Consider the following 22,203-nt stretch of genomic DNA (forward strand, 5'->3'; position numbering starts at 1 on the left):
GATTATCGACGCAGGAAAATGCATTTTAACGTGAAGCAGTCAATCAGTTCGAGGCAAAATTGATCATCATGCTCTAAAATGCTCTATATTTCATTCTGTTTAACGAATATCTGTACCAATATGAATCAACATAATATTCAATGTTTGGCCCTTTTAAAATGTTAGTCTTGATTAAATTTTTTTCAAAATATTTTTTTCGAAAAGATCGGAAAATTTCACGAATGTTTCATGTATTAACATTGAAAATTGAACCATTAGTTGCTGAGATATCGTCATTAGAAAATCGTGGGCTGTTTGGGTGAGACTTAGAAAACTTCAATTTTCGTGTTTCTTTTTCTTTAAGCCGCTGTATCTCAACAACCAGAGGTCCAATCTTCGATGTCCTTTAGACAATTTTATAGCAAATTTTCTGAACTTTTCAAAAAAAATATTTTTAGAGATGGTCACTCATGGTCACTATTTTTAAAAATCGAAAAACTGCAAATATTTCGCTGAAATCAAACTTTCGGTGGCTATATCTTGAAAACGGGGCCCTTTATCAAAAAATCTGTAAAGTAATTTTCGATTGCAAATTCAATTTTGCATAAAAAAATGAGGTCAAAAAAATTTTATGTATGAAATTTCGATTTTTTCCAAAAATCACCAGTTTTTCAAAAAATCATAACTCGGCGGCAGATTTTTTGACCATGTTTCTCTATAGCTCAAAAGTTGCGGATTTTTGTCCCCTAAAACATATCAAAAAATCTCGAAAATCAAAAAATACGTATTTTGGGAATTTGAGTTTTTGTGAAAAAAAAGTTAATAAAAAAATCGGGAAATTTTTTTTTCCGTGTACCTATTTTTTTCTAAATAGTCCTTAACAATACTTACAACTTTGCCGAAGACACCAAATTGATCAAAAAATTCCTTCAAAAGTTACAGATTTACGAATATTTACGTACAATTTTTGTATGAACAGCTGCCAAATTTGTATGGAAATTTATATGGACAAACTAATGATGAAAAATGGCTTCTTTGGTCATAGGGAAGGCCCCCACAAAGTTTGAGCCAAATCAAAAAATACAAAAAATAAAAATGGTCGAAATCGGCCGGTTTTGTAGAGAATTGCTCATATGCCGGTTTTTCCCTTCTTGACGCTAGTTCTAAATCAAATGAGTTTCAATTTTTTTTTATAAATTTGTGATGCAATCACTGGCTTCCTGGTTAACAATAATTGATTACTGACGATTTCCATACTTTTATAAGGAATAGGAAAATCTTCACCAAAAAGTATTACACGGAATTTTGTTAAAATACTGTAAGGTAAGCAAAATTCATATCTTCGAACAAAAAATCATGGCAATGATGAAAGTCGTCACCTTAAGGAATTTACAGATGAATGCACGTTTATTTCTATTGAAATTGTAGAATATTTCGGAAAGGTATTTTTGCCCTCTAATTTTCGATCCAATACTAAAAAATCGGTACAATTTGCAGATATGATCCCATTGTATAACAAAATTTGTTCAGAAATCATTGAGATAAAATTATGTTGTATTTACAGCCAGGGTTGCCAGGTAGCCAGATAAATCTGGGAATGCTAGATTTTTCAAGTTTCAGCCTGAATAAAGATTAATCCTTCTCAGTGATATATTATTGATATATTTTGCAGGATTTTTCACTTTATGTACATTTTGAACAACTTTTTGATTAAAATGAACGAATTTAAAAATATTATTGTGTTTTTCTTAAAGAAAATGTACATGCAACATAAAATAAAACCAATAAAAAAATATTTTTAAAACCAGTTTAACCATAACAATTTTTTGAATTAATGCATTCTCTCCTTCTCCTTCCCATTAAGAAATGATAAATTTTTGTCTGCCAGATTTTTCCCGACTTTTGATCGAAACTTTGCCAAATTTTTCAAATTTAGCCTGATAACCCTTTACAAATTTACAAATTTCACATTACAATGCTGCTAATGACTTGGATCTTTTAAAAACATTCTCAAAATAAACTGGTTGGAGTTTCTGGGGTGATATTGGCTTTCTCAAAACAAAACAACAAACAGTTAAACAATCTTTATGTTCGTCCTTTTTTTTGTTAAGCGTTTAAAAGTTTAAAACATTTATCAATTCTTATTTTCATATGTTTTCACAAGCATTAGATAGCCTTTGGATCTTTTGTTGCATAAATATGTTTTGTATTTGAAAATAACCATTGTTGATAATCAACTTAAACTGAATCAAACTAGGAAAACTTTCCAAATAATCCTGTTTAAAATACACGAAGATGGTCGAAAATCCGTACGGTATAGAAAAAATCCGTATAGTTGATAGCCTTAGGATCTAAATTCTGCAGATTTCTCATATGCCGATATTGGCTTCAAACCTTAGCATGACGAATTTATTATTTTGGATTAAAATTTCTGGAGGATGGTTTTCACGTAAATTGATCACTTGAATAATTATAGATTTCCATGGTAGGTTTTGATTCAAAACCAATTAAAATGCTTCAAATTCTAATTACAAAAAATCGGAAAAATAAACATGTCTGCAGACGCTAAAACCAATTTCTCATCAAGCACATTTTCAAAAGCCCACTCAATTCACCCCAATTTAATTAGCGCGCACTTACCTTAACTTGTTGCTGCGCCGTTGGTGCTGGTGCTGCTGCTGAGACGTCATTGCGAGTGCTATTTTAGCTCTAGCTGAAGCGTTTCCTTGCGGTAGGACCAATTCATATCACGTAGGCAGGGCTTGAAATAACACTCAACTTTTCCCCACCGTCGGACCGCCACAACTCATGCAGGAGCAATTTTTTTCCCCGTTGTGCTATTTTCACTTCACACACTTGACTTTTTTCACGATTTTTCCCGACTTTTTTTTCTGTGAAAACACTCGCTCGACAAAAAGGCAGCCCCCGCGTAACACTCAATTAACTTCAAATTCCTAGCCCCAAATTGAATGAAACTTTTTCCGCTCTTCACGCGTCGCTATTTTCCACGTCAGCCGGAAAATCTATCCCAGTTTTCTTGCGCGCGCTAGAATTTTCCACCCCCCTCCTTCGCCGAGCTGGGCTCGTAAACTATTTATGTAAATTTCACGCACTTTTCCACACTTGTGCTAGTGTGTGAGGGAGAGCGTTTTTCCTCTGCGTGGGCGTGTTTCGGAAAAAATTCCAATTTTCCTCCGGAAAACCGTCACCTAATCTGCTCGAAGCAGATCCCGTTGGGTTGGCTTTTGGGGCCCGGATGATGGTTTTTCCTGCATTTTATCCACCACTCACACACACAAGTTGACAATGAGAACCGTCCAGACCCAACTTGAGTCAGTTTCCTGAGCTGCTTCTGAATGTCCTCGTCGACGGATTTCCCTTCAAGTTGACCGGATGTGTGTGTGAGGAGTGACAGCCGGAGAAAAACTTTCTTTTTTTGAAGTCAGATCATCAAAATGTTTTCCATGTTATTAGAGGAAGGCGTTTTTCCTCCCTTTTCTTCTAGTTGTTGTTTTTATTTCTTCTTCGTTATTCGATTGCTTTCCTCAGAAAAGCTCACACACGTACAGTTTTTGTTTCCACACAAACACCGACGGCGACGACTGCGACGACAAAGAAGACAACTTTTCTTGCCTCAAGTTTCGTTGATTTGTCTTTTATGAAACACGAGAGAAGAAGATATTATTCCTTCGAGGAAAAGTCTCCCATTCATCGACGAGGGAAGCCCAACTCGGATGATGGTGTCATTTGCTTTCGTCAGATTGAGTGTGTCTGTGTCTGTGCAATCTGTAGGAAAAGACAGAAAAATAAACCCGGTAAGATGAAAAAGAAAGGCAGGGAAATGATCTTTGTTAGTGGGACATGAATGGCAATGAAACCTAATAATTCCCGGATTCTCGGCATTTGCCTCGAAATCCGGGAATGTTTGGGCTGAATTGCAGTGCTGGTAATGGCCGAGGGTGGTGGTACGGTACTGCTGGTGGTGGTGTTGATTTTGATGTGGGTCGAAGTTTTACGTCTTTTGAGAAGGATTCACCGAACGTCGCACTTATTGGAGGAAATTTGATTTCCGAGTGATAGCAATCGGAACGAATTGGGAGTTTAATTTATCATGATGTTTGTAAAAGAACACTTCTTGGAAGAGAACATTTATTACATTTATGTATTTACCAACTTTCACAGTAACTTTTAAATGTTTTCATTTTTTTTCTTCTTGGCGTTCTTGTTGAAATTTTTTGCCTATGAAGATGGTTAAATAGTAAATGTTTGCATATTTTTGAAAACAAAATGTAGGGGAAATATACCCATTTTAATCACTCTAAGCCGTTCGACCAATTCTCATCACTTTTGCCGTTTTCCGCTATTAAATCAACATTTTCAGATGTATCAACAATGGAGAGTTGCTTGCTAACTTTTATTTGAGCTATTTATTTCTTTGGAATATTCAAAAACACTTTATAAAAGCTGTAATTCGTGATCAAAGTGCTGATAGGCCGCTAATAGAAATAGGCTGAAAAAGGGTATAGTTCCCCTACTTATTTAATAACAATAATCATTAAAATAATAAAACACATTCAAAAAGGTTGCAAACGTAACAAACTGAAAAAATAGAACTCACATTACAATAAAAGGAAGGCATATTATTATTAAGTAACTCAAATGAAAATGTATACAATCTCTACATTCTTTAACTTGAACAATTGTGTGAATCATAGCTGGTAGAGAAACGATTTAGTTAGGATTTCGAAGCATTTTAAATATTTTGAGATGTGCCCACATGTGTTGAAAATTTAAATCATCACAGAAAAAGATTTTTTTATAACCGTCATCAAGAGTGACATTGAGTCTTGTAGGTGAGTTTGGGTCATACCAGTTTGCAGAAATTTGTATGATCCAATTTTACCCCGGACATAATTTATTCCATGTTGATGGTAATTTGAGTTAATTGTGGCTCTATTTCCGTTGAAATTTAGACAGCCGGAAAGCATTAAAAATACTAACAAAGGAAAAACTTGAAGTTTATCTATTAAATTCTCAAAAAATATAAAAATTGTTTTATGAAAATTTGTAAACTATGTTTAAAATTGTTTAATAAGTTTTTTTATATTTAATTAACAGATTTAATATATATTTAACAGTCTTTCTAATGATTAACACTTCTAGTAATTTCCGTAAAAAATACTAAACCAATTCTTTTCAAATGTTGGCAAGTTGGTTAGGATTTCAGCGACCCAAAGAAACCGAAAAATTGATGTGCTGCAATATAAAAATCATAACTGCACTAATACTGCAAATCACATTTGTATCATTGAATTTCTTTAGTTCCTGAAATGTACGCAACAATAAAACCGATGGTAAACTCGCATGCAAAAGCATGCGTTGAGGGTTGAAGTTTGCATAGGAATTTTAGAAAAAAAAATGTATGGAGAAAAGCAAAATTTTCAATTTACTGGAAGTTGTTAAGAGCGAGTTTTTCACCAATGTGTAACAGGTCGTATCAAGTTGCTCCGATTTGGATGAAACTTTCAGCGTTTGTTTGTCAATACATGAGATGAACTCATGCCAAATATGAGCCTTCTACGACAAAGGGAAGTGGGGTAAAACGGGCATTGAATTTTGAGGCCCAAAAACCATAAAAAATCTTAAAATTGCTCGCATTCCCGTAAAACTTCATCAATTTCAACTCTCTTAGTTGAATTCGAAAGGTCTTTTGAAGCCCTTCAAAATGCGCCATAGACATCCAGGATTGGTTTGACATTTTCTCATAGCTTTTGCAAATTACTGTCAAAAATTGATTTTTTTAAAACCTTAATAACTTTTTGCAACAGCCTCCAACACCCATACTTCCATAGGTCAAAAGTTAGGGAATTTCATGTACTATAAGCCTATGGTATTAACTTTTTGGCCAATCGCAGTTTTTCTCAAGGTTTTTCGATTTTTCTAAAACAAACATTCTGCAACGTTAGTTTTTGCCCTGTAGGCCGCCATAGCGGCACTTTTTGGTCTCAATTTAGTCATATTCGGAAACCTCGGACAATTTCACGTAAGTTAAAAGTATTGGAGTAATAAATTTGATTTAAAAAATAATTAAATAAAACATTTTTGAAAAAAGAAATAGATCTTATTTACCCTTTGATCAATACGTCAAATGCTGTATCAAGTAGGCGAAAACCTGTTTTACCCCTAATCCAACGAATTGCTAAAAAATATTTTAATACATTCTAAATGGCATTTTTCCAATCAAATTTACTACTCTAATCCTTCTAATCTACGTGAAATTTTCCGAGGATTCCGAATATGACTAAATTGAGACCAAAAAGTGCCGCTATGGCGGCCTACAGGGCAAAAACTAACGTTGCAGAATGTTTGTTTTAGAAAAATCGAAAAACTATGAGAAAAACTGCGATTGGCCAAAAAGTTAATACCGTAGGCTTATAGTGCATGAAATTACCTATCTTTTGACCTATGGAAGTATGGGTGTTGGAGGCTGTTGCAAAAAGTTATTAAGGTTTTAAAAAAATCCATTTTTAACAGTAATTTGCAAAAGCTATGAGAAAAAGTCAAACCAATCCTGGATGTCTATGGCGCATTTTGAAGTGCTTCAAAAGACCTTTCGAATGCATCTAAGAGAGTTGGAATTGATGAAGTTTTACGGAAAGGCGAGTAATTTTAAGATTTTTTTTGTTTTTTGGGCCTCAAACTTTAATGCCCGTTTTAACCCACTTCCCTTTGTCGTAGAGGGCTCATATTTGGCATGAGTTCATCTCATGTATAGAAAAACAAACGCTGAAAGTTTCATCCAAATCGGAGCACCTCGATACGACCTCTAGAACAAACCGAGCAATATTTACAAATACTGCCTCTTAACTTTGTCAAGTGAGAAGTTTTAATGCGAAATCTACAATATTTTTGTAGAGTGCAAAGCGATCATTGCATCAAATTTTCAATCAAACAATTCGAATAACAGTCTGCGGTAAACCAAAACGCTTTGGAAAATTCACGAATTGTCGGGCCAAATATCTTTTGGCAATGGAAATGATATTGAAACAATAATTTAAATTCCATTAAATATATAGTTGAGAAATGAAAAGCATGACTTTTCTTCAAAATCATCCACAGAGCTCCCGACTTTCCCTTTCACTTAGTCAAACACTGAAAGTATGTTCCACTTCCGCTTGGCTGGCTCAAATGATGGCACTGAAATTCAGTTGAAATCAATTTCACAGAAAAAAAAGTTCTTTCCCCGCCGCGGACCAAGCCCCGAGTCGTCCACGATACCCGACCCAGACTTCGTCGAAATCGGAAATCCATCGCCGAAACATCTCAAATTTAAACATAAAGTTTGATCCTTCCCTTCCGCTCACTCCCCTCCCCACCCTTGGAGACAATTTTCTACCCTGTAGTACAAAGACAAAGAGAAAAACCGGCTTCGGCGATTGCCGCCGGGGCGAGCGGTGAAATTTATTCGCCTTTGGAAATATCACTTTCAAACGGTTTCAATTGAGGCGAAATTGTTCTACAGTTCAACTTTTCGTTTCGTTTCCCTGCTCGGAACGACGAAAATTGCCTGCTGCCGACTCGCGGTGGACTCGCGGGCATTTTTCGCAAGAGGCGGATCAACGACTTACTGTTTCGTTTGAGCAGGAAAAATTTCAAATTACGGTGGAAGGCCATTTTCTTCCCCCTGAGGTACCCTTTTCCCTCACCCTTGGCACCGGAAGGAAGCTAGACGTCGATGATCGGAGCGAAAAGAGCCGTTCTTTTTTTTTTGTCCCACCCAAATCAGGCGGCATTGCGATAGCGAGTTTATGGGAGAGGCTGTTCCGCTGTCTGGTCGGGTCCTCCGGGGCTTTGTTCTTCTTTATTGCAAATAAAAGTATCATATTTGCGTAGATGAGACGCGGGAAATTGCTTTGAAAGGAAAGAAACAAAATTGAAGGGAAGCTTGTCGATTACCACGAAAGCTCAAAATAGAGTTTTGGAAACAGAACCGGAAAAAGTGTTGCATGGAAAAGATTTTTTTTAGCTGGCTGGTATCTAAGATTTTTAAGAATTTTTTGAACGATCTATACTGTACACAATCTAAATCTTGCAATAACCATTAAGAAAATCTTGATCATACAATTTTCAGAAACTAAATAACGATGAAAATCCCATTCCTCGTAAAAGTGTGTCATTTAATTTGAAAAAAAATTAAAACTTTAAATTTAAACGATTTAAAATAAATTTTCAATTGTTCTTTTAAAATTTTGAACTATTTATAACTTCAAATTCCAATTTTATTTTTATGATAAAATAGCCTACTCAGGCAAATTGAAAAAAAAAAATATTTCATGTGTTGATGTTCCCTTTCCATTTTCCCTACAAATTTTCTCAATAAAATCAGGGGTAAAACAAATTATTGCTTAACGGTACACATCAACCAGAGCATTTGCACCAAGGTTTTTGTTACACACATTTTGGTATCTTCAAAACTACAGGACTATCGATACAAAAAATTTCATTCATCCTCGAAAGTACTGTCTACAAAACCATTTACAACACATTTTGACTATTTTAACAATCCATGGTTGCTGTGCACCCTTAAACATACATTTTTATAAAACTTGTTCAGGCGATAACTATTTAGAATACAATAAATAACGTTTTTTTTTTATTTTCTATCAAATAGAACATTGATATTTTTACGGTAACTTGATTGTTACTATCTTAAAAACATTTTGAAATTAAAATGATTCGCTATACTTGAAATGTGTTTTATATTGCCCTCCGCCTCAAGCTCGACCAAAGCAAATTGATAAAAACTATAAATACAATTTATACTAGCCATTTCATCACCAAAAATAACAGAGCTGAAAAATTTATTATAGCAATTATTTCAGTGCTAAAAAGATCAACTTTTCAGTTCTTGCAAATGAAACGTTTATTACATCTGGGAGTAGTAACAGATTTCGTGTACGAAAAAGGGGAAATTTTACATTTCATAATTATCTGTTAAATTTATTTTTTTACACAATATTTTTGAAAAATTATCTTAAACAAACGTAATATTCAACTATCAAATTTCTTAATTTTACAAAATTCAACTTTTTTTCACGTGTATGCAATGCCACTAACGAAAATCAATTTAGTGTAAAACTAAACTTGATTTTTAAGGATAAGTGGAGTAAAAAAAATGGTTCAATCTTAATATTTTAAGAAAAAATAAACAAATTTCAAGCAATTTAAAATTTTTGTTTGCATTTTGTTTTAAGGCATTGTATTATGATTGCCAAGAGAAAAAACAAAGATAGCAACCTTTTCGAGGGCATTTTTTTAATTTAAAAAAATCAAACCAAATGGTACGCAATGGCCAATGACGTACTTACATTATTTTTTATTAATGATTTAAAATATTTTATCACCTTATCCCAGTTTCATTTTAAATTTGAACAATTGCAAAATTTCCTATATTTCCATAACATCGGACTTTTTAAAACATTATCTGTTTATCCATTTTTGCCTTCCTCACCTTACTGAGGAAAGGCTATAAAATCACTCGAAAACTGAACTTCTCAATTAGACCTCCTAGACCCACCTTCATGTATACCTATCGACTCAGAATCAAATTCTGAGCAAATGTCTGTGTGTGTGGTGGGATGTTGATCAAAAAATTGTCACTCGATTATCTTGACATTGGCTCAACCGATTTTGTCCGTTTTGGCGTCATTCGATCCGTCTTGGGGTCCCATAAGTCGCTATTGAAAATTATGCGGTTTAGTTAAGTACTTCAAAAGTTATGCTAAAAAAACGATTTTAACAAAAGTCCGGAAGATTGTAAAAAGGGTGGTTTTTGTACGAAAACCGGGCATGTTATACATTTTTAGAAAGGAGTAATTCTCGCTGAAAGTGGACCACTATTTACACAAGGTGCTCAAAAATCAAAAGCAATGTACTTTTCCAATAGCCCCCACCAAGTTATGAAAGAAACCATGTTTGGTTGGTTGAATTTGTCCTCACCTCGGCGCCACGAAGCTAAAACATTTTTTTTAATTGGTATTTTTTTGACTTAGGCGCGTCTACAAAATTGCTAATAACTTTGCAAAACTTCAACGAACCCTTGATGTTTAGGGGTGTTTTGGAAAGGAAATGAGCAGAGCTTTCGAATGCACTTGTCAGAAAAATACCGTTCCATACATTTTTTAGCCATAAAACAACAATGTATTTTTAAAAGTCATTTTTGAAGGCCGGCGCCCCGCTTTATCGAAAAACTGACAAATCCATTTGAAAGCTGAGACGATTTCACATAAAGGACCAATAAATCTAAGGTGTATGTTCCTCCTATCTTTTTTAATCTAATTTTGATTCTGAGAGCGCAGCGCTCCGTTCGTATTTCGGGCGCCCAAAATGTTGCATTAGCTTGCCCCAATGTAAGGTTTTGTCAAACAATATAGGTGCTCACTTTTTAAATGATAGTTCATTATCCAAGGATCAAGATGCACTATCAATAATTGACCAATATTTAAGGTTTTGGGTTCTGCCAGGCAATTTAATGTCGAATAGTTGTTTTTGTTTACTTTTTTTGTAGTTAAATGCTTATTTACAATTGGGTGGACATTTTTACAGTAAAACTGATGAATGTAGCATGTAGGAAATTTCACCACGAACATTTTTCTCGAGGAGAAAACGTAATTTCGATACTCCAACGCAAAGATATTTGAGTTTTAGTGAGAAAAAAAGTGCCAATTTTACAAATTTCCCAGAATTAACAAGCACGGCCTATTATTTACATGCGGCATATGTTTTGGAAGCCAAAGTATGGTTTCTTATGTGAACAGTGATATTTGAGCCACGCCTAAATGTTATTTGCATGTAGTGAAAATGGATGGGAGCGATTTTTCTATTCCTTGCAAAGTTATGGAAATCGTCATTAATTAATGACTGACGTATACAATCGTTCCACAAAATCATAAAAAAATCCTAAAAAATCTAAAGTTTTCATTTATTTTTAAGTTTACATTGAAACCAGCCAAATCACAAAATGAGGTTTTCTGACATTCTCAAAACAATCAGAACTTGAAAAAAAAAACATTTTCCATAAAAAAATCCGTGAATAAATATCAATTAAAGGTGAGCAAAAGATGAAATATGATCGAATTCACTAGCGATTAAAATTACAGCATATTACCGCAAATAACTTTTGGGTGTGGCTCGAAATTTCACTGTTTAACTGAAATTTGATTGCAGATCCGAACTCAGCTACCTAAATAACTATAAGAAACCAATTTCCTACATGCTACATTCATTAGTTTTACTGTAAAAATGTCCACCCAATTGTAATAAGCATTTAACAACAAAAAAAAATAAACAAAAACAACTTTTCGACATTAAATTGCCTGGCAGAACCCAAAACCTTAAATATTGGTCAATTATCGATAGTGCATCTTGATCCTTGGATAATGAACTATCATTTAAAAAGTGAGCACCTATATTGTTTGACAAAACCTTACATTGGAGCAAGCTAATGCAACATTATGGGCGCCCGAAATACGAACGGAGCGCTGCGCTCTCAGAATCAAAATTAGATTAAAAAAGATAGGAGGAACATACACCTTAGATTTATTGGTCCTTTATGTGAAATCGTCTCAGCTTTCGAATGGATTTGTCAGTTTTTCGATGAAGCGGGGCGCCGGCCTTCAAAAATGACTTTTAAAAATACATTGTTGTTTTATGGCTAAAAAATGTATGGAACGGTATTTTTCTGACAAGTGCATTCGAAAGCTCTGCTCATTTCCTTTCCAAAACACCCCTAAACATCAAGGGTTCGTTGAAGTTTTGCAAAGTTATTAGCAATTTTGTAGACGCGCCTAAGTCAAAAAAATACCAATTAAAAAAAATGTTTTAGCTTCGTGGCGCCGAGGTGAGGACAAATTCAACCAACCAAACATGGTTTCTTTCATAACTTGGTGGGGGCTATTGGAAAAGAACATTGCTTTTGATTTTTGAGCACCTTGTGTAAATAGTGGTCCACTTTCAGCGAGAATTACTCAAAGGTATTTAAAAGACCTTTCCAACGCGACCAATGCATAGAAGATCTGACAACTCTATCTAAAGTTATTAGCACTTAAGTGTTATTTATGTACTTTTTGGAAGCCGGATCTCAGATATCATGATGAAAACGATGTCCGGATCTATCATCTGACCTGTCGTTGGAAAGGTAATCAAAAGACCTTTCCAACGCGTGCAAAACATTGAGAATCTGACAGACCTATCAAAAGTTATAAGCACTTAAGTTTTATTTATACACTTTTTGGAGGCCAGATCTCAGATATTTTGATGAAAACGTTGTCCAAATACATCATGCGACCTACCTTTGGATAGGTAATTAAATGACCTTTCCAACGAATGTGAGGAAGGCACCAACCACCTAAGGGTGGATTAAGTAACGTTTTTTTAAATTATATTCTGAATCGCAATGAGTTTTTTTTTAGTTATTTTTATACCTTTATAAGTTTGAATTTATTCAAAGGAATCGGATAACATTCCTTACTGATTAATTTCTTGATTTTCTGAACATTTAAAATATCATAGACTCAAGACTAAGATTCATAAGATTCTGATTCTGAATTACTGACGATAAACGATTGATTGACGCTTTTTTGTATAATTCTAGATTAAATTTTCAAAACAACCTATCCCTCATGGGTTTCCTATGCAGATAGGACCTTTTGAAAATTTAATCGAGAATTAATTAAAAGGGAAAGTGGAACAAGATGATCTTATGGGGCAAGAGGAACAATTGCTCGTTTGACCGATTGCTAGAGATCGCTAGAGTATCAAGAGTATCAAGAGTGTAGCTCTAAGGGCCAAATTCTAAAAGTATTTGATTAATTTTTTGACCGAAATGGTCCATGTTGGATAATTTATTTACACATTACAAAATAAGAAAAAATACATTTTTTTGTCTATGACGATAAGCTGTCTGACGCCATTTAAGCCTCCGTTACATTTCATTAAGAAAAAGGCCCAATTTTAATCGATAACCACTTTCTGCAACATCTCCCAAAACAGAAGCGAACCCACAAAACTTTAACTAAAGTTATCCTCACCCGAGGAGCGGCCTGCTGCGTCTCCCTTACGCTCGACTAATTGTCACGCTCGATTAATCTCTCCTTAGGCCCTGCTCTTACCCCTCCCTCCCCCCTCCGAAGGCATTCCAATAATTGCCCAATGGTTCTAAGGAGCTGGAGGTTGCTCCACCACTCACCTCCCTTTACAAATTTGGGAAACTCAATTTCACCCCTCCCCCCACCCATCGAAAAAAAAAGAAGAATTTTCCGCAACTCATCGAGCTGTGTTCATAATTATCGAAACAATGTCACAATGTCACGCTGGCTGTCAAGTTAAACGCGCGCGCCGGATTTCTCTCTCCCCGGCGGTGGTGCGATGGCCGCGCCCAAAAGATTGGGTCACTGGTCCGACCCATCGGAACCACCCTCCTCGTCGTCGGCGGCAGCACATTTTTTTCCGGGGCAGATATTTTTGTTTCAAAACGTTCATATTTTCACTGAATGAACGTGAAGGAATTTGGGGAGGTGGGAGGGTGTTTGGAGGAAGGGAGAAAGGGAAGAAAAATGATCCTTCCTGACGAAGCGTGACAGGCCTGAACGGATGATGGCGATGGAGAAGAAAAACAACCAGAAGCTGAAGAAAGTGGCCACGATGGAGGGAGGATGACGGCCAAAGCTTGGTCGGTCTGGCTGTGTTTTACTGGGAATAGCTACTTTGCCGACGGTGGATGAGTTGGTGGTGACTTCTGGACAAAATGCTAGCGAGTGTTGACTTTGGAAGTGAGAGTGATTTGCAAGTGTGGGATTTAGTTCCGTATGAATAAACTGTTATGTAATGTAATTTAATTGATTTAGAAGATCAATATCTAAATTTTGATAAATATTTCAGTTTTTGAAAGCATAGTATTTTTAAGGCATTTTTTCCTCTTACATGATTGCAGAATATTCTTTTCCAAGAAAACACAATTCTAAAGAATGTAATTAATATTAAACTTCGTTTGCCTTTGTTTTACAAGGAGATTTTTAATTTTGTATTTTTAATCAGGATGAAAATTTTTCCATGCGTTTCCGGGTTAAAAAAAGGAATTTTTATTCAGTAGTTTTGCCTTCCTCACTGAGGTAAGGCTATAATCCTGCTCTAAAAATGAACTTTTTATTGAAAGCTCGAAGACCCACCTTCATATATACATATCGACTCAGAATCGAAAACTGAACAAATGTCTGTGTGTGTGTATGTGTGTGTGTGTGTATGTATGTATGTGTTCAAAAATCTTGCCAAGTTTTCTCAGCACTGGCTGAACCAATTTTGATCGAACCAGTTGCATTCGACTTGGTTTAGGGTCCCATACATCGCTATTGAATTGTTTGAAGTTTCGATAAGTAGTTCAAAAGTTATGTATAAAAATGTGTTTTCACATATATCCGGATCTCAATTATATGCATGTAAACGATGTCCAGATCCATCATCCAACCCATCGTTGGTTAGGTAATCAAAAGACCTTTCCAACAAGTCCACAACATCGAAGATCTGGCAACCCTGTCTCGAGTTATGACCACTTAAGTGATATTTATGTACTTTTTTAAGCCGGATCTCACTTAAATGCATGTAAACGATGTCCGGATCAATCATCCGACCCATCATTGGTTAGATAATCGAGAGACCTTTCCAACGAGTCCAAATAATTGAAGATCTGGCAACCATGTCTCGAGTTATGACCACTTAAGTGATATTGATGTACTTTTTTGAAGCCGGATCTCACTTAAATGTATGTAAACGATGTCCGGAACCATCATCCGACTCATCGTTGATTAGGTAATCAAGAGACCTTTCCAACGAGTCCACAATATCGAAGATCTGGCAACCCTGTCTCGAGTTATGACCACTTAAGTGATATTTATGTACTTTTTTGAAGCCGGATCTTACTTAAATGTATGTAAACGATGTCCGGATCCATCATCTTACCCATCATTGGTTAGGTAATCGAGAGACTTTTCCAACGGGTCCACATAATTGAAGATCTGGCAACCCTGTCTCGAGTTATGACCACTTAAGTGATATTTATGTACTTTTTTGAAGCCGGATCTCACTTAAATGTATGTAAACGATGTCCAGATCCATCATCCAACCCATCGTTGGTTAGGTAATCAAAAGACCTTTCCAACAAGTCCACAACATCGAAGATCTGGCAACCCTGTCTCGAGTTATGACCACTTAAGTGATATTTATGTACTTTTTTAAGCCGGATCTCACTTAAATGCATGTAAACGATGTCCGGATCAATCATCCGACCCATCATTGGTTAGGTAATCGAGAGACCTTTCCAACGAGTCCAAATAATTGAAGATCTGGCAACCATGTCTCGAGTTATGACCACTTAAGTGATATTGATGTACTTTTTTGAAGCCGGATCTCACTTAAATGTATGTAAACGATGTCCGGAACCATCATCCGACTCATCGTTGATTAGGTAATCAAGAGACCTTTCCAACGAGTCCACAATATCGAAGATCTGGCAACCCTGTCTCGAGTTATGACCACTTAAGTGATATTTATGTACTTTTTTGAAGCCGGATCTTACTTAAATGTATGTAAACGATGTCCGGATCCATCATCTTACCCATCATTGGTTAGGTAATCGAGAGACTTTTCCAACGGGTCCACATAATTGAAGATCTGGCAACCCTGTCTCGAGTTATGACCACTTAAGTGATATTTATGTACTTTTTTAAGCCGGATCTCACTTAATAGCATGTAAACGATGTCCGGATCAATCATCCGACCCATCATTGGTTAGGTAATTGAGAGACCTTTCCAACGAGTCCAAATAATTGAAGATCTGGCAACCATGTCTCGAGTTATGACCACTTAAGTGATATTGATGTACTTTTTTGAAGCCGGATCTCACTTAAATGTATGTAAACGATGTCCGGAACCATCATCCGACTCATCGTTGATTAGGTAATCAAGAGACCTTTCCAACGAGTCCACAATATCGAAGATCTGGCAACCCTGTCTCGAGTTATGACCACTTAAGTGATATTTATGTACTTTTTTGAAGCCGGATCTCACTTAAATGTATGTAAACGATGTCCGGAACCATCATCCGACTCATCGTTGGTTAGGTAATCAAGAGACCTTTCCAACAAGTCCACAACATCGAAGATCTGGCAACCCTGTCTCGAGTTATGACCACTTAAGTGATATTTATGTACTTTTTTAAGCCGGATCTCGCTTAAATGCATGTAAACGATGTCCGGATCCATCATCCGACCCATCGTTGGTTAGATAATCGAGAGACCTTTCGAACGAGTCCACATAATTGAAGATCTGGCAACCCTGTCTCGAGTTATGACCACTTAAGTGATATTTAAGTACTTTTTTGAAGCCGGATCTCACTTAAATGCATGTAAACGATGTCCGGATCAATCATCCGACCCATCATTGGTTAGGTAATCAAGAGACCTTTCCAACGAGTCCACAATATCGAAGATCTGGCAACCCTGTCTCGAGTTATGACCACTTAAGTGATATTTATGTACTTTTTTGAAGCCGGATCTTACTTAAATGTATGTAAACGATGTCCGAATCCATCATCTTACCCATCATTGGTTAGGTAATCGAGAGACTTTTCCAACGGGTCCACATAATTGAAGATCTGGCAACCCTGTCTCGAGTTATGACCACTTAAGTGATATTTATGTACTTTTTTGAAGCCGGATCGCACTTAAATGTATGTAAACTATGTCCGGATCCATCATCCGACCCATCGTTGGTTAGGTAATCAAAAGAACTTTCCAACGAGTCCACATAATTGAAGATCTGGCAACCCTGTCTCGAGTTATGACAACTTAAGTTACATCTGTGTACTTATTTTTCTGGACCTAAAAAAATAGCTGAAATATGTGTCCAAACCACTCATATTACCCATTGTTGGTAACAAGTGAGGAAGGCATCAACCACATAGGTGGATTAGGTTTTTCTATTTAAGACTCCATTCAATTTTGGGAGCTGGTCACACAAACTGAGAATCTCTTGCACTAGAGATTAGGATGGTGCAAAAACTGTTACCGAAGATACAGTAATCCCACATATTCGGAACTTCCACAAATTTGTTGTTATTTGTCAACAGGATGCAAAATTAAACCTTTCTTTCAGTCCTACTTTTATAGGCCTTTGGTTTGGCAATTTTCTTGCTATTTCACTAGTCAAAGTTGTCCTGTTTCATAATTGTAAGATGTTATTGTGCCTCCCACAATTGTGGAACACCTTAATTTATCGGATAATTTCACAAAAAGTTATCATACATGTCATGAAAGCATAGCAATGTTTGAGTTTTGTTGGTCTCAGTGCTTGATTTCATTATTTAGTAAAATATATGCAATCCTGGAGAGAATCAAAGTTTGTTCACATCTGTAAGAAAAAAGTGTTCCGAATTTGTGGATTTCAAGGTCAATGTTTTTTTTTTTTCAAAATTTGATATAAAGAGTTAAATATTGCAAATGGTTGATAGATCATCAGTAGGGTTAGTGATTTTTGACGATTTCGCGGACAGTGTGAAATTCGTAAAATTTTAAGATTTCCGTGAAATTCCGAAAAATTTATTAATTTTCTCAAATCAATTCTTTAAAATAGCAACATAATAAATATTTCATTCATAATGACTTTTTAAGTTAATTTCCTTTTTTTTAATAGAAAAGCGTGTTATGAACTAATTGTTAGCAAAACATACATTAACATGAAATTGATAAAACATTTACTAAGAAGTGAACACTGCGAATACTTAAAAGATGTTAACAAAAATCAGTCAAGGCAAAAAAATATTCTCGGAATTTATTTTTTTAATTTGTTAGAATTGACCAAAAAAGTATATCGAGATATTATTAAAGATTAAACAGATTTAATTTTATTTAATTTAACTATTTTTTTTATTTGAAAATTATAATTTCAAAAGAAACTTCCAAATCAAGCTTGGTTTATTCAAGATTAAATAAATAGTTTTTTATCTTAAATGTCACCTATTATTTTTTTTCTGAGTCCTGTTTAATTTTCACGATATTTGATTATTTGGGTGGAAAAATTACATTAGGGTAATTCTCCGCCAACTCACACAGCAGTTGCCCCGACCCCTCTTCGATTTGCGTGAAACTTTGTCCTAAGGGGTAACTTTTGTCCCTGATCACGAATCCGAGGTCCGTTTTTTGATATCTCGTGACGGAGGGGCGGTACGACCCCTTCCATTTTTGAACATGCGAAAAAAGAGGTGTTTTTCAATAATTTGCAGCCTGAAACGGTGATGAGATAGAAATTTGGTGTCAAACGGACTTTTATGTAAAATTAGACGCCCGATTTGATGGCGTACTCAGAATTCCGAAAAAACGTATTTTTCATCGAAAAAAACACTAAAAAAGTTTTAAAAATTCTCCCATTTTCCGTTACTTGACTGTAAAAATTTTTGGAACATGTCATTTTATGGGAAATTTAATGTACTTTTCGAATCTACATTGACCTAGAAGGGTAATTTTTTCATTTAGAACAAAATTTTTCATTTTAAAATTTCGTGTTTTTTCTAACTTTGCAGGGTTATTTTTTAGAGTGTAATAATGTTCTACAAAGTTGTAGAGCAGACAATTACAAAAATTTTGATATATAGACATAAGGGGTTTGCTTATAAACATCACGAGTTATCGCGATTTTACGAAAAAAAGTTTTGAAAAAGTTGGTCGTCATCGATCATGGCCGTTCATGGTCACCCGCGACAAACACGGACGACGAAACAAAGAGAAACGCAAAAAGTAACTTTTTCAAAACTTTTTTTCGTAAAATCGCGATAACTCGTGATGTTTATAAGCAAACCCCTTATGTCTATGTATCACAATTTTTGTAATTGTCTGCTCTACAACTTTGTAGAACATTGTTACACTCTAAAAAATAACCCTGCAAAGTTAGAAAAAACACGAAATTTTAAAATGAAAAATTTTGTTCTGAATGAAAAAATGACCCTTCTGGGTCAATGTAGATTCGAAAAGTACATTAAATTTCCCATAAAATGACATGTTCCAAAAAAATTTACAGTCGAGTAACGGAAAATGGGAGAATTTTTAAAACTTTTTTAGTGTTTTTTTCGATGAAAAATACGTTTTTTCGGAATTCTGAGTACGCCATCAAATCGGGCGTCTAATTTTACATAAAAGTCCCTTTGACACCAAATTTCTATCTCATCACCGTTTCAGGCTGCAAATTATTGAAAAACACCTCTTTTTTCGCATGTTCAAAAATGGAAGGGGTCGTACCGCCCCTCCGTCACGAGATATCAAAAAACGGACCTCGGATTCGTGATCAGGGACAAAAGTTACCCCTTAGGACAAAGTTTCACGCAAATCGAAGAGGGGTCGGGGCAACTTTTCCCGATTTCGTGTGAGTTGGTAGAGAATTACCCATAACATTTGGGAGAATTTGAAAGAAAAATTGTTTTGTTTGCTGTTCTGATTTTGAATAATTTTTTGAAGAACTCGTTACAGATTAAATTATTTTCGCCTATTGATTTTTAATTTAGTTTTTGAAAAGGGGGATGAAAACCTTGTAAATATTTATGCTGGGCAGATCGTCGCAAAAAAGTTATTATTTAAAGTTTTAGATTGTTTTGCTAAATTTGGCTTTGGCATGAAATTCAATAAAATGTAAAAAGATAAAATAGAAAAAATGAGCGAAAACTGTTTTGCTATAATAGTCAAAAATTTGAAAAAAAAAATCAGCTCAATAAATGACAATGTACATCCCCTACATTTTGGTTTCAAATTAAATATAGAGCTCATTCACAAAAAAGGGTTTTTTCTTAAATTAGTAACAGTTTATTTTTGTGTCACGTTCTAATAAAGTTAGGATTTTTTAGTTAATTGAAAAATAATACATAATAAAGCATAAAATATAGTAATAAAAATAAGATTTTTATAGCTATTATATATAAATTTTTTTTTACAAAATACACTAACATTAAAATAGTGAATCTAATGGGAAAAAACAAGCTTTTTTGTCATTGCATAAAATTTATTAGTTGAATCCAATTAGTTTTAAAGTCGCATGTATCGATAGTAAAACTTTGAAAATAATCTAAGATAACCGAAGATTTGCTAAATTTTAGCAGTTTTTTTTGATAGAATGTTCTGCTATCTCAGCCAGTGTAACAAATTGATTGGTAATGCTGTAGTTGAAAGAAACTCCGTAAATCTACACTAGTTTATAAGTAAAACAAAATGTATTACGCTTACTAAAAGAAATAAACATGATTTGAATTGAATTAATTTGCTACATTTTCAGGAAATAAATTGACATAAAAAAATTTCCTCGCTTTTTTGTTTCGCATATTTCGCATAAACCATACAATATTTTTGCAAGCTTCAAAAAGCGTTTTGTAGAACTGAACAAAACCTACAACTTGCTTTTAAAACATTGCAAAAATGTTGCGTCGTTCCTGAGAAACCGACAAATTATAAAAACCTAACACATCGCGTAAAAAGGGGTTTCACTGTACTATTTTTATTTAGGATATTTTAAGCTTGCTAACGTTTGAAAACATTTGAGAAGTGAGTTTATAGAAATTTTGAAAAAAAAAAAATGTACGCTTCATGATATTCACCGAGATTTTAAAGTAAATAAATATTCAGAATAATGCTATGTATTTTTTACAATTCCGTCGTGAAACTACTTACTTTTCCTGTCATTCTAGAACTACGAAATAGCCTACTTTTCTGTACCAAAAATAACAGAATCGAATAGCAACACTTTTCAAAATAAATGGTGAAAAGTTCTACTTTTCAGCACTGAAATGGGTGCTGAAAGTGGAACTTTTCAGCACTTGTTTCGAAAAGTAATACTTTTCAAAAAAAATTTGATTCAGACGATTTATTGACAAAATACATGAAAATTTGACAAAAAATTTCACTCAATGGGTGTTTTTCGGAATTGCAAAAAATGTTGTATGGAACTCGTTGCAAAACTTGATTTTTTCAGCACTCTTCGTATTTATCCAACTCGGTGAACCTCGTTGGATAATTGTACGACTCGTGCTGAAAAAACCCTCTTTTTGCAACTTGTTGCATAAACTACTATTTTAAATGAAAACGTTATTGTTAAACTGTTTCAACTAAATGAAAGTTTGATTTTTTCAGATATTTAAACTGAAAATCTACAATTAAATCAAATAAAATGTTAGAGGCGTTTATCTTGAACAATAAGTTAAGTAAATTTTACTGATTGAGGATTTTTTATTATACATTCATTTAATAATGAAATTCATACCATCATTTTAAAACACAATTTCATATAAACAGATAGAAGATAACATAAAATGTACATACTAATCGAACCTGTAGTTACGGCCCAGATGTATACCTCAGGAAAGTCTTTCGGTACAGCATAAGGTAGCTTCAGTTATCTACGCTGGATACTCTTTGGCATGTTTGGATGTTCTGAAATATAACTTCCGGAAGTTATAAATTGAATATCATGCTCATGGCCTTCGACACTTTCAAGTTTTTTTTTTTTCTCTAAAGCAAATCAATTTTTTTATTGTTTTTCAGTAATGAGCTAATAATGGACGTGCAGATGAACAATTTAAAGCTTTTCAAAGTAATTTAAGTTTAAATCAATATGTGATTTTAATTTCACAAATCTAGTAATGAATATTAAATACAAGAAATACCAAGTGGTGTGATGTTTACTCTGCAGAATTGCTTCACTGACCCAATGTTTTCAAAACCGAAATACTTTTCCTTTCATTCCCAAAACTTTTTGTTTTTCTTACCGCTTGAACGCTCAACATTTATTTGCTAAATTTTTGTCAGTTACCAGCAGCTTTCCCAAGACGAAAACAAGAACAAAAACCTCTCCAACACCAGGATCGTCCATTTTCCTGGTCTGGCAAACGCCGTTTTCCGTCTGCTTTCGCTGTCAAAGTCTCGAGAGAGAAGAAAATTTCCGCGAAATTCTTTGGCCTCGCTTTCAAGAAGAAAAAAAAAACGAGGAAAGCTTCGACCTGTGAAATTGCGACAGCAAAAGACAGCAATGATTGTAAAGTTTTAAATGAAAGCTCCGCCGCCGTCGCTTTGGAGTCCATTTTCGAAGCGAGTTTTCCCGGCTTCTGAGCTCGATTATTTCTCGTTAGACAACAATCGTCGC

The 22,203-nt window shown here is 34.8% G+C and overlaps 1 protein-coding gene across 2 annotated transcripts in view; it reads right to left on the reverse strand.

Annotated features, from left to right (window-relative positions):
- LOC120422038 (protein O-mannosyl-transferase TMTC2-like) overlaps window positions 1-22,203 on the reverse strand; it is a 496,233-nt gene that overhangs the window by 468,279 nt on the left and 5,751 nt on the right. For both annotated transcript variants that reach the window (XM_052708782.1, XM_052708783.1), the window contains exon 2: window positions 2,620-3,765. In XM_052708782.1, coding sequence (XP_052564742.1) covers window positions 2,620-2,669 — 50 coding nt within the window. In that variant the 5' untranslated portion in view covers window positions 2,670-3,765. The remainder of the gene's footprint in view (window positions 1-2,619; window positions 3,766-22,203) is intronic.

Source organism: Culex pipiens, chromosome 2 (genome assembly GCF_016801865.2).
Source record: "Culex pipiens pallens isolate TS chromosome 2, TS_CPP_V2, whole genome shotgun sequence".
Taxonomy (NCBI): domain Eukaryota; kingdom Metazoa; phylum Arthropoda; class Insecta; order Diptera; family Culicidae; genus Culex; species Culex pipiens.